We start from the raw sequence: 14,314 nt of genomic DNA, 5'->3' as shown, positions 1-14,314 counted from the left end.
AGTCGTTTCGGGTAAAGCCACAGTAAGGAAATTAAGTTTCCAATTTACTAGTAATGTTTTGACAGGGAGCGGAACCCCTTTGGATAAGGTGAATATGCACAATGAATCTGGCCCAAACTTGAGCTATTCAATTAATGCTTAGACTGTTAATATGAAATAATTCCTGTAATCCTCGCTCTAACAGAGAATCTACCCTCATATGGATACGGCAGTGCCATGTCTCTCCCTAATCGAATATTATCCTCCGTTGTATTGACCAGGTCAACATTAAAGTTTCGGGCAAACATAGCCAAGGTCAGATACATCTCCGCATATGCAAGGCTTCAAGTTTGGTATAAAGTCAGCAGTGATCTGTGGGATCTGCAGATAATGGGAACATACTTCATCCCAAGGCATTGTCGGCTTCCTTTATTAAAGGATACCATGTACTTCTTTAGGTTGATTCCATCATTTGATGCCCTGGTCCATCTCTCTGGGTCAAATTTCTCGGGTTCGGGGAAGATAGTCGGATCATGGTGGACGAAGTATATCGCTTGGCTAACGGGGGTCTATTGCGCTGAATAAGCTTCGTCTAGATCATATATTCCGAATCATTTGAATGTCTTCATACCCCTGCCGGAATTAGATGGTTCTTGTATACGAGATCTTCTGTTGGTGCGATCCGAGCTAAGCGGCCACTCAGGCCGTATGACAGTCGAAGTGCTTCTTGAATGACACCCCCCCTGGCAAAGTCACGTTCAACAGATATCCTTTCCATCTAAGGGGCAAAGTGTTACTTACTAGAAGCGGTAGTTTCTCCAGTTGAGACCATGTCGGTTTACTACCAGGCGAAGGCATAACGAGCTTCAATTCTCCACGCAGCTTCTCCAGGAGAGTCTGATTCTTTGCCAGGTAAAATGCTGCGATCGACAAGGCTCTTGCTGTTGTCTCAGTTCCAGCTCCGAATAAAACAGAAGCTTCGTCTTCAAGTCTATTCACCGTTCTCTCCTCTTCCGGTACACTATCTGCTGTCAAAGCGTCAAATAAGGTCTTTGGCCCTGTCGTCTTCTTTTCTGTAGCATCTAACGCCTCGGCTGCTCGCTGTCGCGTTTGAAGCCTCGTATCGACCAATTCTCCGATTGTACCGGAAAGAATGCCCCATTTCTTCATTGACTCCAATGGGAGCCTTGACAGCAGGTGTGCAAGCGGTGGGATAAACCGGTTAATATGAAAAAGAGTGAACAGGGAATCCAATGCTTCCATGTGATTATTCTTGAAATCAGGTGCGATGAGATACCCACGAGACTCGCCGTGACAATAATGCGTAATCATGTCTGCTGTGAGTGCTGCAAATACAGATGGTAGGCTCAAGACCGTTTCCTCGTGGAACGCTCTGTTGAAGCGTTCCTTTAACGTGTCGACCTTGTCCTGGATAACGCTCTCGAGATCGGTAACGGACTTTTTGGAGAAAAAGTTACTTAGCACTCCGCGTCGTTGTCGGTGTCTTTCATGGTCATTTGTCGATGCCATTGCACCGGGCGTCAGGAGAGCAACAGTGAATGCGGGGTCTTTTTGACGAATTCGCATGCCGCCGGCGTATATCTCATCGTAGAATGCGGGATCCTTAATGTGAACTTCGCGTGGATTGATTCTGATAATAGGTCCTAGAATTGTTCGTTATCCACCTGTGCCTCTCTCATTTTGACCGACATAGGGTAACACTCTACCTACCGTATTTTTGATGCATCTTTTCGATCTCCCACATATACATTCCCTTTCTAACGACATCGTGGTAGAACTCGGGTAGATACGAGATAGCAGCGAGCTTGGGGCCTGGAATTTTAGAAAGCGGGTGGAAGAAAAGCCGGTAAGTGTAACGCGCGATGAAATACGCAACTACCCCCGCCAGGATCGTGGATATACTAGACGCGAAAGCCATACCTCGGTAGTGAACGCCAAAAAAGGCGATTGTGAAAACTCAAAGTCAGACGTTGAAATAGCTGTATTACTATCTCTTTAAATAAATCTCAGAAGAAAAGCTGTGCATTTTTGTAGCTTTCCCGGGCCGATCCTTCCCCTCACGCTAATTTGGAACAAGGCAGCACATCGAGGTCATAGCCAACGGTGTGCATTCCAGTCATTGTCATTGGTTGCTACCTATCAACTAACCAAGAAAGGCTGTAAACCAATCGCTTTTTCGATCAAGCTATCTCGTCTTATGTCAGATTATCGTGACTTTTCCCACTCCGTCTAGTAAACTTTTGATCACATGTTGGTCAACAATATCTCCATATAACTACTAGTAACTATGGACTGTCAAAAATTATCTCTTCGCTATGAACCGACACAGCATCGAAAAATATACCCCCACCCCTGAGAAAGGAAAAAAAAGGTCACTTCTCCCCAGTTGGGGCATACCGACTCCATGTCCACACCTTACGGCCCCAAATATAAAGCAAATACGGCACAGGCAGAAAGATAGTCGCAATAGCCCCCTGAACAGCCAGGGTCCAGTGCGGGCTAAGTTTATCATACATGATATCTGCAATAACAGCCATCACCCCGGCAGCGGTAAGACGAAACATCTGAAGAGACGCCACGGCATTTCCAGGATAATACTCATAGGCGGCCGCGACGTACTGGTACGCCGAGACGAAAACACAAACAACGCCAAAACCAAAGACCACCGAAGAAATAATCGGCGACCAGATCGAAATGGACGGATACGCCTCCATCCCATCCAAAAGAGACCGATTGGTATGGCCGGTGCTCCGAACATGGCCATGGAAAGATTGACTCCGGTTCGTATATTTCATGCTCAGCGGAACGGGTAGGGCGGATGTAAGCACGCCGACTACGATTCCGAAAAAGCAGATGCCGGTTTTTCTATGATCTATGTGGTATATGTTTTCGAAGATTGAGACATAGCCCGCAGAAAAGGTATAGAGAATGATGAAAATGACAGCCACGTAGCAGCTGAAGATGAGAATGATCGGCTCCCCGACGCAGAACACGAATGGGCGACCAAGAGCTAAAGCGATTCGTCGTGGGAAGTAAACCCGGTTGAATTCCATCGGGGCTCGGTAACGATCATCTCCTCACCGTCGTCAGGTTCTCGGTCTTCGGAGCCGAGTCTTCCTTCACCGTGGTACCAGTAGCGACGTTCGTGTGTGCGAACATCTCCAGGTTGGTCGTGTTTGATCACGATCTGTTTATTTATATCTGTTTCTAGATTTGGCGTTGTTCTAGGAACGACTGCATTGTGAATTGTCTGGACGGCCGAGGTGTGTCAGGAAAATTGCCCCAGGCGACTATGGGTCTCCTTTAGCCATACCAACTGGCCAACCTAGCCCATGCCCAGGTGAGAGGCTCCATAGTGGCGCTAGATGACTTATGATGATATTGTGCAAAGGTGGAGGCCCCGGGCTTTCATCGCCGGCACTCGGTTCCCTTTTCCGCCAATGGTGATATTGAGATGCCAGACATGTCAAGCATCATACAACATCAAACGACCGATAAACAGGCTTATCATCGTCTCCATTTTGATCCAGAGAATATAAACTCATGCTAGGTGAGCAAGTGTTAGCATTCGGGGTATTCTCAAGGTAGGAAGTAACAGTACACATTGGCGTGGTCGTGCGAGACATGTTTTATCTACGATCATGTCAGGAAGACTAATGGCTGTAGTCAGCAGCCGATTGAATATAAAATGTTGGTAATCACATGTTCAAAACGATAAATCACAAGCCGTGCAACCGAGTCATCCATACCAAGAAGCATTACACGGACACCAAGCAATGAATTACATACATAGTTCAATTCGTTACACGCAGAAAATCAGATATCATCGATGACTTGAGAGCTAAATTTTTCCCTCGTAATCGCCGCGTCTCACGATTTTACATCACATAAAGGAGGTTTGTGTCTGCAGCACAAGAGTCAGCGGAAATCCAGTCAAGCAATACCAACAAAGGGCTGGGGAATGGGAGTGGAGTGGGGTGGGGCTGGGTTGGTGCTTACCCAGAGGATGGCTGCAGCTCAGCTGCGGCTTTTGGGAATACTTGGCAGAAAGCTCCTCGCGAATGCTGTTCAGCAGCTGGACATAACTCTGCTGGGGGTTCTTGCGGAGAGCGGCGATGAAAGCCCACGACATGGCACCGGTGGCTTGGCCGGCAATCTGGGCATCCTGACTGGTTTGGTCGTCCTTACTGCCGGACCACATGATCACATCTGCAGGGCTGGTCTTGGTCTTGAGGTTGCGCTCGTACACGTCGTCACCTTTGGTGGCCTTCTTAATGAAGCCCATGGCAGTCGACATCATACCACCCATATCACCACGAGCGTACGCCGACACGACACCCAGCAGACCCTGGCCGGCTTCTTTGGCCAGATTGGGCTCCTTAAGGATACCAGACGTGGAGTAGACGTAGGGCAGATCCATGGCAGAGCCAGAGTGGCAGGAATCGAAGATGGCTGTAAGGCGCACACCAGGGCGCAATGACTGGACCATAATGCGGTGCATCTCATCGTCGACGATATGGCCGGCAACTCGGAAGTCCACTGGGTAGATCACTTCATCATATCCATCATCTTCATCACCGTCGAGATCTGGTGTCTGACCACCGTGACCTGGGAAGAAATGTTAGTTCTCGATCATAGTCTCCCCAAGCCTGTCTCTTGTAAACGTAGTCAACTCACCGGAGTAGTGGAAGAAGAGTGAGTCGTTAGGCTGCGCATCCTTCACCAGCCAGTGCATGGCGCGAAGGATGTTCGCCTTGGTTGGTTGGCTCATAGGGTTCTGCTGGTCATCCGTGAGGAGGACCATATCTTCACGGGCATATCCGAAGTTCTGGTTGAGGTATGTCGACATGTTCTTAACATCGTTAATACATCCTCGCAATTGGCCCTTCTGGCTGAAGTAGTTAATTCCAATCAACAGTGCCTTTCTCTTGCCGGTACAGCGCGAGTATTGAAAGCTATAGCCTTGCGGCGCACCGTGTCCGAACGCCACCGGATTACTGGGAGGAGCAGATGGGCGGCCACCACCACCACCTTGGGGATAGTTGTTCGCTATGAAACTGAATGTCAGCGCATGTCGGATAGGAGAAGGGCGTAGCGTAATGGGGTGATATGCGAACCTGGAGGGCGACCCTGCTGGTACATCGGCTGGCCACTAGGTGGTTGTTGATATCCGGACGGAGGGGGACCCTGCTAGAATACGAGATCCATGTCAACGATTTCTGTTCCATCATAGTATGGTGCGATGCGAAACGCGTCTCCATCGAGGTGCGAACGTACATTGTATCCATGCTGCGGGGCGGGCGAACCGTATTGTTGCGGCGGCTGCGACGAATGGCTATATCCGTAGGGGTTGGAGGGGGCGGGCGCCTGTTGGTGATAGGACTGGCCGGGGTAGCCACCGCCACCGCCGCCATAGGAGGGCTGCTGCTGATGGTTCATCGGACTGCGACAAAGAAAGGTCAGTTTCATGGAAAACCCGGGGTCAACCGAGGAGAGAAAGCGATCGCGTACGGATACTGTTGCTGCGGGGGGTACGATTGCTGGGGCGGGGGATAGCCTCCCTGGCCGCCTTGGTATGGCGGGTAATAAGACATGTGAAGAAAGATGTGAGAAGTGAGATGTGGGAAGAAGGTTCACAGTTCACAGTTCACGGGGCAAAAGAAAGAGAGAGGTCGGATTGTGGAGAAGGGCGATCCAAAGCAAAACAGAGCGGGAAGGACGGAGATGCCGCCAAGCCAGATTCGTAAGAAATGACGGCAGTAGGCAGTGGCAGCAACAATATAGTAAAGGTAGAGAGGTAGAGAGGTAGAGAGGTAGGGAGGTAGAGAGGGGAAAAGCAATGGAAATATTGAAAGAAAAAGAAAGAAAAATCCAGACTGCAGGAACGAGGGGAGTCGGAGTCGGGTTAAAACGCGAACTGTGATCGACCAAAGAGATAGGAAGCTTACCTACTTTGGATAATAACTACGAGAGTCGATCCCTGTAGGGCGCGGCGATCAGATTATCAATAGCAGAAGAACTTGCACTAAAATACAAAAACAGGAAATAGAAGGCAGGACACAACATCAGTTCGTGTCAGACTTTATATTCGAACAATGCCCAGCCATCGGCCGCTCCGAGAGGCCACCCCTGCAGCCCAAAAGCCCACGCGCCAACGAACTGGGTGGATTGGGCTGAACCGAGAGAGGAATAGGCCGGGTGTCATGATTTGCATATTTCTCGGCCCCGGAAGTCGTGTTACACAGGGTTTAGAGGGAGTCGGAGTACATATGGGCCATCATGCCCAGTCAGTGGTCCCATTGGCGTGGATGGTGAAGAGTGGAGTTAGTTACCTGTACGAAATGAATAGCTGAAAATAAAAATAATAATGGATCGGACACAAAAGCAAGAATACTGGTAAATATCGGCTGCAGGAATCTTCACAATGCACACCTGGTTCCATTAGATTCATCGCCTGCGGGCGATCTATCGACGATCTATTCAGGAATCGGAGAAGAAGCAAAAGCCAATGCGAGTCCTATGTACCTTGGGAGAGACTAGTTATGTCAAAAGTTCAAAGTATGTCTACACCTTTTTTTTCTATTCTCCCCATGCTTTCATATCGCACAGGCCCCCCTCCCTCTTCGTAACCATCCACAACACACACACTCAAAGCCAGCGCGCGTAGAGAGATGGCTCTTGGTTCACTTCCCCCTCCTCCCAGCAAGGCTCGTTTCATTAGAAGCCTGTGGTTCCTTTTTGCTGCACTCGTAGACTTTCATCTTTCTCGTAGCATTAACTCGTTTATCGACGAGGCATTCCGCGACCACGGCCACGGAGCGCACGCTGTGCAGCACCAGGCGGCATACCGCGCTGGGGACCGCTTCCAGGCTGGGCAGATTCCTCGTTCTCTGTTGGGCGAAGATTGCATTAGCCAGGTACGATGCGAAAAGAGGGGGGGGGGTGAGGGGTAGAAAACGAAGAAAAAAAGAAAAAAAAGCAAGAGAAAAGTGAAACATAAAGACGGGGGAATGATAGATCACTTACTGATTGTCTCGTCGACACTGAGAATCAAGCATGCTGCTTCCACGGCCGCTTGGATCGCGTTGACCTTGACCAGGCTGGGCTCCCACACGAAAGCGACCATGTTATCACGGACACCCTCGTTGTCGAAGTCAACACCGGCCCAAACGTTGTTCTTACGGTGCTCCACGCGCAAGCGGTTCAGAATATCAGTCGCGTCGAAACCAGCATTGTCGCAAAGCTGGCGGGGAATAACTTCCAGAGCCTTGGCAAACGCCTTGACCACGGCCTGCTGCTTGTGGGGGACATTGCGGTCGGCGTAGCCATGCAGGTGGCTTGACAGCTCCATCTCGGTGGCACCTCCACCGGCAACAATGGTGGTGTTGCGCAGGGCGCGCTTGACAATCATGATAGCGTCGTGCAGACTGCGCTCAACCTCAGCAATGAATTGCTCAGCACCACCACGCAGGACGAGAGTGCATGTCTTAGCGGCAGGGCACTCGGAGAAGACGTTGAAACGTTCTCCACCAATCTGGCGCTCCTCGAAGGCGCCGCAGGTACCGAGGTGACGCTCCTGGATGTCGGTGCATGTCGACTGGGTGGCGGCAGCGGTGGCCTGGCAAACACGGTCCATGTCGTCGGATGAGACACGACCAGCACAGAAAATGTCACGGTCCGCGAAGTATCTAGATAACACAGTGATTAGTACATCGAAGAGAAAGTCCCTTGATTCCAGCGGGTGCTTACTGTGTGGCAAGGTCACCAATGGGCAACTTGCTGAGAACAACCTTGGCCCCGGTGTTGTAGACAGCCTCCAGCTTGTTATAGATGATCCGCCATTCCGCATCGACAATAGCCTGGTACTCGGAGACTTGCTCCACGCGGACCTCCGCATTGTCCTTCTCGCTCTTCAATTCCAACTCAACATTCAGGCAAACGATCTTGGGGTTCGTGAAGTACTTGGGCTGCTGCTCGAAACCGGCGTAGGAGAAGGTCTTCTTAAAGGCGACACCGTTGACGAAAAGAGATTCCTGGAGACCACCACCAGTCACCTTCTTCACACCGATCAATTTCTCGTTGAGATCGTCCTGGTCTAGAGTGAGAACCGCATCGACAACCACTATATGTAGAAAATCATTCAATTAGCCATCCGAATGCCACACATCCAATCCCCACAAAATTCAGGGGATCCAGCGGGGCACCATATGCTCACTCTTTGTGAAGAACTCCTGATTCCGCTTGATAAGCTTGCTGTTCATGGCGGTTCCAGCTAGTCGCCGGAGAGTCTCATTCTTCTTTTCCTCGCTTCCTGCCGACTCGATCATCTCCACCGCAATCTCCTTGATCTTGTTGACCGCCATGGCGCTGGCTCTCCGCAGACCCTTGATGATGGTCTGCGAGCTAACACCTTGCTCGACGAGGTCTCGGACCTCCTTGAGAATCTCACCAGCTAGGACAACGACGGAAGTTGTACCGTCACCGACTTCGGCATCTTGGGATCGGGCAATGTCCGTGAGGATACGGGCGGCGGGGTGGACAATGTCCAGAAGCTATCAGGGGGGAGACAATAAGTCAGCATCGTCACTTTTTCCTATCCAGGTTCTGTTGTTAGGTTGTACGGAAGAGATACAAACCTTCATCACAGTGGCTCCATCGTTTGTGATGGTCTGCTTGCCATTGCTGTCAACAAGCAGGAGGTCACCACCGTAGGGGCCGAGGGTGCTCTTGACTGTGGACTGCACAGCAATACAGGCGTTGATGTTGGAGATGATTTGACCCTTTCCTTGGGAAGCGTCGGTGCCTGTACATCCAAAGCGAAAATGGTTAGCATGGCTCGCTGGAATCCCACTAAACTGCCGCCGGGGGGGAAATGGGAAGAACACAGACCCTCCTTCAGCACGACGATGGTGGGCGTTTGGCCGGCGAAGGCCATTGTAAAATCGAGAGCGAAAGCGAGACCGTAGACCGTTTGGTTTCGAATATAGGGATTAGAAGAAAAAGGAAGATGGTCCTAAGTCGTTACGGGGGCTCGGAGGGGTTCGCTGATCTTCGACCGCCAAAATTTCCCAGAGCTTCTGTTCCCCTCAAAATGCCCCCCGAAGCCCCAAGGCGGTGACAGCACACACTAACCAGTGATAAGCACACTCCTTTTACTTTAATTTACGCATACTCTGTGAAAAATCTTGAAGTTATTTTCATTTGTAAATTGTAATGTACCATGCTGATGAAAATCATAATCAAGCTGTACAACAACGATTTTGGGTTAGCCCGACACTTCCACAAATACAGTCGTCACAGAATACAAAAAGGGTGGTATCCAAGGGCCTCAAAACACAACGCCAGGGCGATACAAAATCATTTCAATATGAAACAAGTAGAAAAGATAGAACTAGAAAGTCCAGCTTAGGTAAAGTCGTAATTTCCTTCCGACGGACTGCCATACTCGAACTTAGCGAGAAGCTCTGCATCATGTTGCAAGTCATGGGAAGGTGGGTTCATCAATCCAAGCACCTCCTGTCGAAATGGGTCGGAGCCGTCGTCAACCATCATTTGATAGGCATTATTGGCCGTATGGTAACGCATTAAATCGTCGAAATTGGAAATGTTCATATGTGGGACTGGGGCAAATCCACCGGCCATGGCATGCTGCTGCTGCTGCTGCTGTTGGTGGTGATGGTGAGGATGTTGCTGTTGATGTTGCTGGTGTTGCTGCTGCTGCTGCTGCTGCTGTTGTTGTTGATGTTGTTGTTGTTGCTGCTGCTGCTGGCGTCGAGCTTGCTGCTGGAGCATGATTTGAGGATCAAGGGGCATTTGGTTGAAGTTCGCCATGGGATGTACCGCCCAGGAACGGTCGCAGGGGGCTGAGGATTCATGAAAGGATTGTGGCTGGGGGATTCGTCTGGTGCTTCATCCATCTCCTGTGGGATTTCAATCGCCTGCTTTGAGTGATCAACCTCCATACTTTGATCCGGCACATCTGAAGCCCCGACTGAAGGAGACGAATCCTCCTCTTTAGTGCCAGGGATTGGTGGCAGTTTGAGTGTCTCTTTGCATTGCGGACAGTCTCGAATCACTCTGTTGACGGTCTCCTTGATCCTAACCCAGTGATATTTGATGGCAATGGCTGCGGTGGTCTTGTTGATGCCAGCATGCTGCTTCAGATGGACCTCCTGTGCAATCTCATACTGCTGCTGTGGATCTGATACCACTTCCTTGTCTTTGAGCATAAGTCTTTCAGGTTCGCCATCCTCTCCACCCGTGAGCTTGTAATGAGTGGCCGCGCTACGGAGTCGGCTTTTTTCGGCTCGATCAGCACCACGAGGATACTTTGAATGCTTGAGATAGTAGCGAATCTTCTCAAACCGATCCTGTGAGACGGAGTCCTCGCCATCGAGACTAAGCGTGCGGCCATAGATAATTGCGTCGACATACTCGCCGGGCTGTGACTTTAGTTGACCTCCACCAGGGACTCTGCCGATCCGCTTGAAGCCCAGCGAATCCCACAAGCGACAAGATGCAACGTTAGACTCGTAAACCAAATTGAAAACAGCATATGTGTATCCCTGTCAGAATTGTTAGCCAAGTATCGAATGTGGGATGTAGATAACAAGATATTCGCCCAGGCACCTACCAATCGAGGAGACCATTCCAGGTACGACTCTCCCATTAGTCGACCAACACCCTTGTTTCGAGCAGCATCTGTCACGATGAAGGTACCGTTGCATACATGGCTACTCCTACCGGGGTAATTGGGACGAATGTGAAAGCCACCGAGGCAAATCTTAGTCCAATTGGCACCGGCCCGGTCCATAGAGTGCGTCTGCTCGGCACTCTCAATATCACCGAGCAACATTACCACACCAAAACTAGAAAACCAATAACGGCCAAATTGGGCCAATGGAATCGGCTCGGACATGGCATAAGTATCTCCCTTTTCAATTTCCTTATTGAATTGATCAGAGAGATACTTCAGTAACGGCCGGGGTACATCGTCCGCGGAGGCGAAGGGCACCAGGGTCGCCACCGTCACCCGATCACGAAGGGTGACTTGTCGCGGAGCCAACGCAGGATACTCCAACTCAGGGCCTGTTGACACGACTTCTGCATCTGCTTGAACTTCAGACATGTTGAGATGGATTGGAGGCGTTGATCACGGGACTGTTTTCCATATTAGTCGATCTGGGGGAGTTGATCCATTATTTTACGCCGAAATCGCAGGGAGAGGACAATGAGGGTCGTAGGATCGCCACATCAGGTGAATGAATAGAATTGCAGCGATATTGCACCGCCAGCTCAGCAACAGGGGGAAGACACTGACATTCTGTACAGCTTCTAGAAGCCGTTTTGGCACTTCGAGGACCGCGTGGGTATTCTGGAGTCCGGAATGACTGCAACGCAAGTTGTCGAAGCCGTCGTCCTTGCTGACTCATGGGTCACCTGACTAAAGTTAGTGCCTTAATGCCTTGGTGCCTTGGTGCCTCCTTCTTCAGGCGTCAATTCCCTCCCGTTCCTAATCCACAACAGGCATTGATCGTCCACCACTGCCCATCGCTGCCCCACCATTTACTTTTTACTCTCTGCAGGCTGGGAATTCGATCTACTAGTATCCCACTGGTCCCTCCAGTGGAGCTGAATTCGACACCGACATTTGCTCATTGATTCCACTCTCAAGCGAGCCTGCAGAATATGACGCCTTCCTTGGCCTGAGGCTTCCAAGCAAACATGAAGGAGGGGTTCGCCCTGATCTGTCACTCCAGGGATCGGTACTAGCTCCGATCCCCTCCCCCTCCCCGGCGAACATGAACTCGAGCACGCCACGCAGACACTTCAATCGTCATCAGTGCATTGAGGTTACGATTTTATATCCATAATGGGAGACGCAGGTCCACCTCAGTACTATGAAAACACTCTGATCCCTCTCCCCATCAATTCGGAAACACTGGTTGAGTCTTTCCGGGAGTTACGCGATGCTGTTTATATCGGTTCCGAGTTGGTTCACGTCAACGAGACGCTGCCGGAGAAATGGTCTGTTGGGGGCATGTTTAAACATTTTCCAGGTACAGTCAATAGTCTACTCTAATTCAACACAATCCTACCGAGTAAACGGCTAACCTTGTACCTACGAGCAGGTGTCGCCCTTGCATTCCTGCGCCTTGACTACCAATCTTCCGTACTAGCAAATGCTGGTAAGCCTTCGCCAGATTATCGCGGCTTCGCCTTGCAACGGATCCCGTCAGGTTTCCCCGATTGTCCTCTCCGGCCGTCTCGCCTATCCCCAGCTGGATCTTTCTCTCCCATAGCTGCTGCTACATTGCATATTCTGTCCAAGGTGGCACAGGCCAACTGGCAGTCTGATTCCAAGCCCAGCTTGGCTCAGGAGGATATCGACTTTCTATTCGATGCCGCAAATCTAGCACTGCAAAATGAGCACCTTGTTCCCCATGACGATCGAAAGATGGGAGGAGACGAGATGTTGTACGGCCGAGCAGGCCTACTCTGGGTCCTACTAAACATTCGAACTCATGAATTTGATGAGGGTACTCGGAAAGCTCTTTCCCCGGTTCTCGATACTATTCCTCGTTTGGTTGATGTAATCATCGATGCCGGTCGGCAAGGTGCGAAGGAATATATTCAAGAGCATGGAGAGACGGATGCGCATCCATTGATGTACCCTTGGATGGAAGGCCGCTATTGCTTTGGAGCGTGAGTCAAACTTCGATTGATTATTCTTACGTGCTTCAACACTAACACCTTGAAATCAGGGCTCATGGAATTAGTTAGTATTTTATTTGAACAAATACCCCTCTAGTAGAACCCACTAACCATTCATTATCATCACAGCTGGCATATTGACTATACTTCTTTCATCCAAGCCCGAAGAGCTCGAAAGGCACCTGAGCATAATTGGGTCCACCATCACAGCGCTCTGCAAGCTCAGCAATGCCACGAACGGACATCTTCCAATGGCACTTCCTCCAATGAGCTTTGGCCAAACATCTGAATTTGTTCAGCTCTGCCACGGCAGCCCCGGGATTCTTATTTTACTCTCTGCAGCCTTGAAAAATGGCCCACTTACTCGGGACCATTGGTGCCCAGATTGGGACCAGACCATCTACCTGGCCACACAGCGTATTTGGGAAGAGGGCATCCTATCCAAGGGAGGCAGTCTATGCCACGGCATTTCTGGAAATGCATGGCCGTGGCTGATGTTGCATGACGCTTTTGACTATCATTCAAGCGATATCAACGAAGCCAGATCCACATATATCCAACGAACTGGAATCTCGTCTCTACCCCCAGATTTCAGCGAAAAGCTCACACCAGACTTCTTCCTCTCCAAAGCTCTCGCTTTCATGCTCCATTCTCGTGAAACTCGTCCGTACAACACTGCATCCACAAATTCGGACAAGGAGTACCGAATGCCTGACGACCCTTACTCCTTGTATGAGGGTCTTGCGGGCAATATATGCGCGTGGGCTGAAACTTGTGCTGTGCTCCAGGCGAAACTTCGCAAGATTGAACTGAGCGCAAAGGGTGTTCCTTATGAAGATGATAGTGTTTTCCAGCAAGCCATGAATAGTCAGTTGGGATTTCCCCTTATTGGTGGGAATGGGGCTGTCGGTATTCTTTGAAAATTCGAATGTCTCTTACATTGCTCTCGAAGGAAAGCACTTGAATGCTGTTAGCTACCTCCTAGAGTCTGGTGCAGACCCAAATATAAGAGACGACAATCAAATGTAGGACTCGCAGTACTAGGTATTTGAACCAAAGCTCTGAAATTAATTATCCTCATTCTAGTCTCCCCGTTTTTGCTCTTATGGGCATGTCATCGGATAAGACAAGGGTTTTTCAGCAGCTTCCTCCACGATGGGATGCTTGGATTCAGGTCTTACAGCTTCTTATAAAACACGGAGCGTCCGTTCATGGAGTCCTCCGCGAAAAGACCCTGAGTATGCTCAACATCAACCACCCATCGGGAGACGAGCAAATCCTAGATTTCTTCAGGATCTTGCTATCAGAAGGCTATACGTACTGGGAAACGACCGACCGGTTCGGATGGTCTGCGGCTCTTACCGCTTTGAGAACCAGAGGCCATACTTTACACGCTCTCGAGTTCCTTACAAAAAACGGTGTCGATATGAGCAGAATCATGAATGACGGGAAATCACCACTTCATGTCTCTGCCGAAGTTGTCGACGACGTGAAAGTCCTGGAATATCTTGGAATATTGGGTGCTCAGCCGAAATTAACAAACAATATAAATGGGGCTGGACCCCATTGCATTATAGTATCGCCTGTGCATTTATAAGGC

General features: G+C 50.0%; 6 protein-coding genes across 6 annotated transcripts; 1 reads left to right on the top strand and 5 right to left on the bottom strand.

The window, feature by feature from the left end:
* Positions 1-146: 146 nt before the first annotated feature.
* Positions 147-1,918, bottom strand: N7481_010980 (cytochrome P450; the record flags this gene model as incomplete). Its single annotated transcript, XM_057270199.1, has 5 exons — positions 147-321; positions 382-548; positions 611-722; positions 809-1,643; positions 1,711-1,918. 5 exons carry the CDS (start codon positions 1,916-1,918, stop codon positions 147-149), a joined length of 1,497 nt encoding a protein of 498 aa, XP_057117373.1.
* A 454-nt stretch (positions 1,919-2,372) lies between these two features.
* N7481_010979 (uncharacterized protein) lies at positions 2,373-3,053 on the bottom strand (the record flags this gene model as incomplete). The annotated part of the gene is made up of 1 exon (XM_057270198.1): positions 2,373-3,053. One exon carries the CDS (start codon positions 3,051-3,053, stop codon positions 2,373-2,375), a length of 681 nt encoding a protein of 226 aa, XP_057117372.1.
* Positions 3,054-3,878: 825 nt separating this feature from the next.
* Positions 3,879-5,594, bottom strand: N7481_010978 (caspase family protein; the record flags this gene model as incomplete). The annotated part of the gene is made up of 5 exons (XM_057270197.1): positions 3,879-3,904; positions 4,000-4,608; positions 4,678-5,152; positions 5,200-5,443; positions 5,512-5,594. The coding sequence occupies 5 exons, from the start codon at positions 5,592-5,594 to the stop codon at positions 3,879-3,881; spliced, it is 1,437 nt and encodes a 478-aa protein (XP_057117371.1).
* A 1,189-nt stretch (positions 5,595-6,783) lies between these two features.
* On the bottom strand, positions 6,784-8,935 carry N7481_010977 (chaperonin-containing T-complex subunit CCT7; the record flags this gene model as incomplete). Its single annotated transcript, XM_057270196.1, has 6 exons — positions 6,784-6,890; positions 7,027-7,688; positions 7,750-8,122; positions 8,216-8,552; positions 8,637-8,803; positions 8,890-8,935. The coding sequence occupies 6 exons, from the start codon at positions 8,933-8,935 to the stop codon at positions 6,784-6,786; spliced, it is 1,692 nt and encodes a 563-aa protein (XP_057117370.1).
* Positions 8,936-9,405: 470 nt separating this feature from the next.
* On the bottom strand, positions 9,406-11,128 carry N7481_010976 (putative histone acetyltransferase Spt10; the record flags this gene model as incomplete). Its single annotated transcript, XM_057270195.1, has 3 exons — positions 9,406-9,663; positions 9,852-10,565; positions 10,634-11,128. 3 exons carry the CDS (start codon positions 11,126-11,128, stop codon positions 9,406-9,408), a joined length of 1,467 nt encoding a protein of 488 aa, XP_057117369.1.
* Positions 11,129-11,872: 744 nt separating this feature from the next.
* N7481_010975 (lanthionine synthetase C family protein) lies at positions 11,873-13,634 on the top strand (the record flags this gene model as incomplete). The annotated part of the gene is made up of 4 exons (XM_057270194.1): positions 11,873-12,059; positions 12,132-12,705; positions 12,765-12,778; positions 12,844-13,634. 4 exons carry the CDS (start codon positions 11,873-11,875, stop codon positions 13,632-13,634), a joined length of 1,566 nt encoding a protein of 521 aa, XP_057117368.1.
* Between the last annotated feature and the right edge of the window lie 680 nt (positions 13,635-14,314).

This window comes from Penicillium waksmanii, assembly GCF_028829765.1.
Source record: "Penicillium waksmanii strain IBT 27052 chromosome Unknown utg000009l:1.0-4314994.0:1.0-4318279.0, whole genome shotgun sequence".
NCBI classification, from domain to species: Eukaryota; Fungi; Ascomycota; class Eurotiomycetes; order Eurotiales; family Aspergillaceae; genus Penicillium; species Penicillium waksmanii.
Note: the sequence above shows the minus strand (reverse complement) of the source record. Positions and strands in the feature narration are given on the sequence as shown.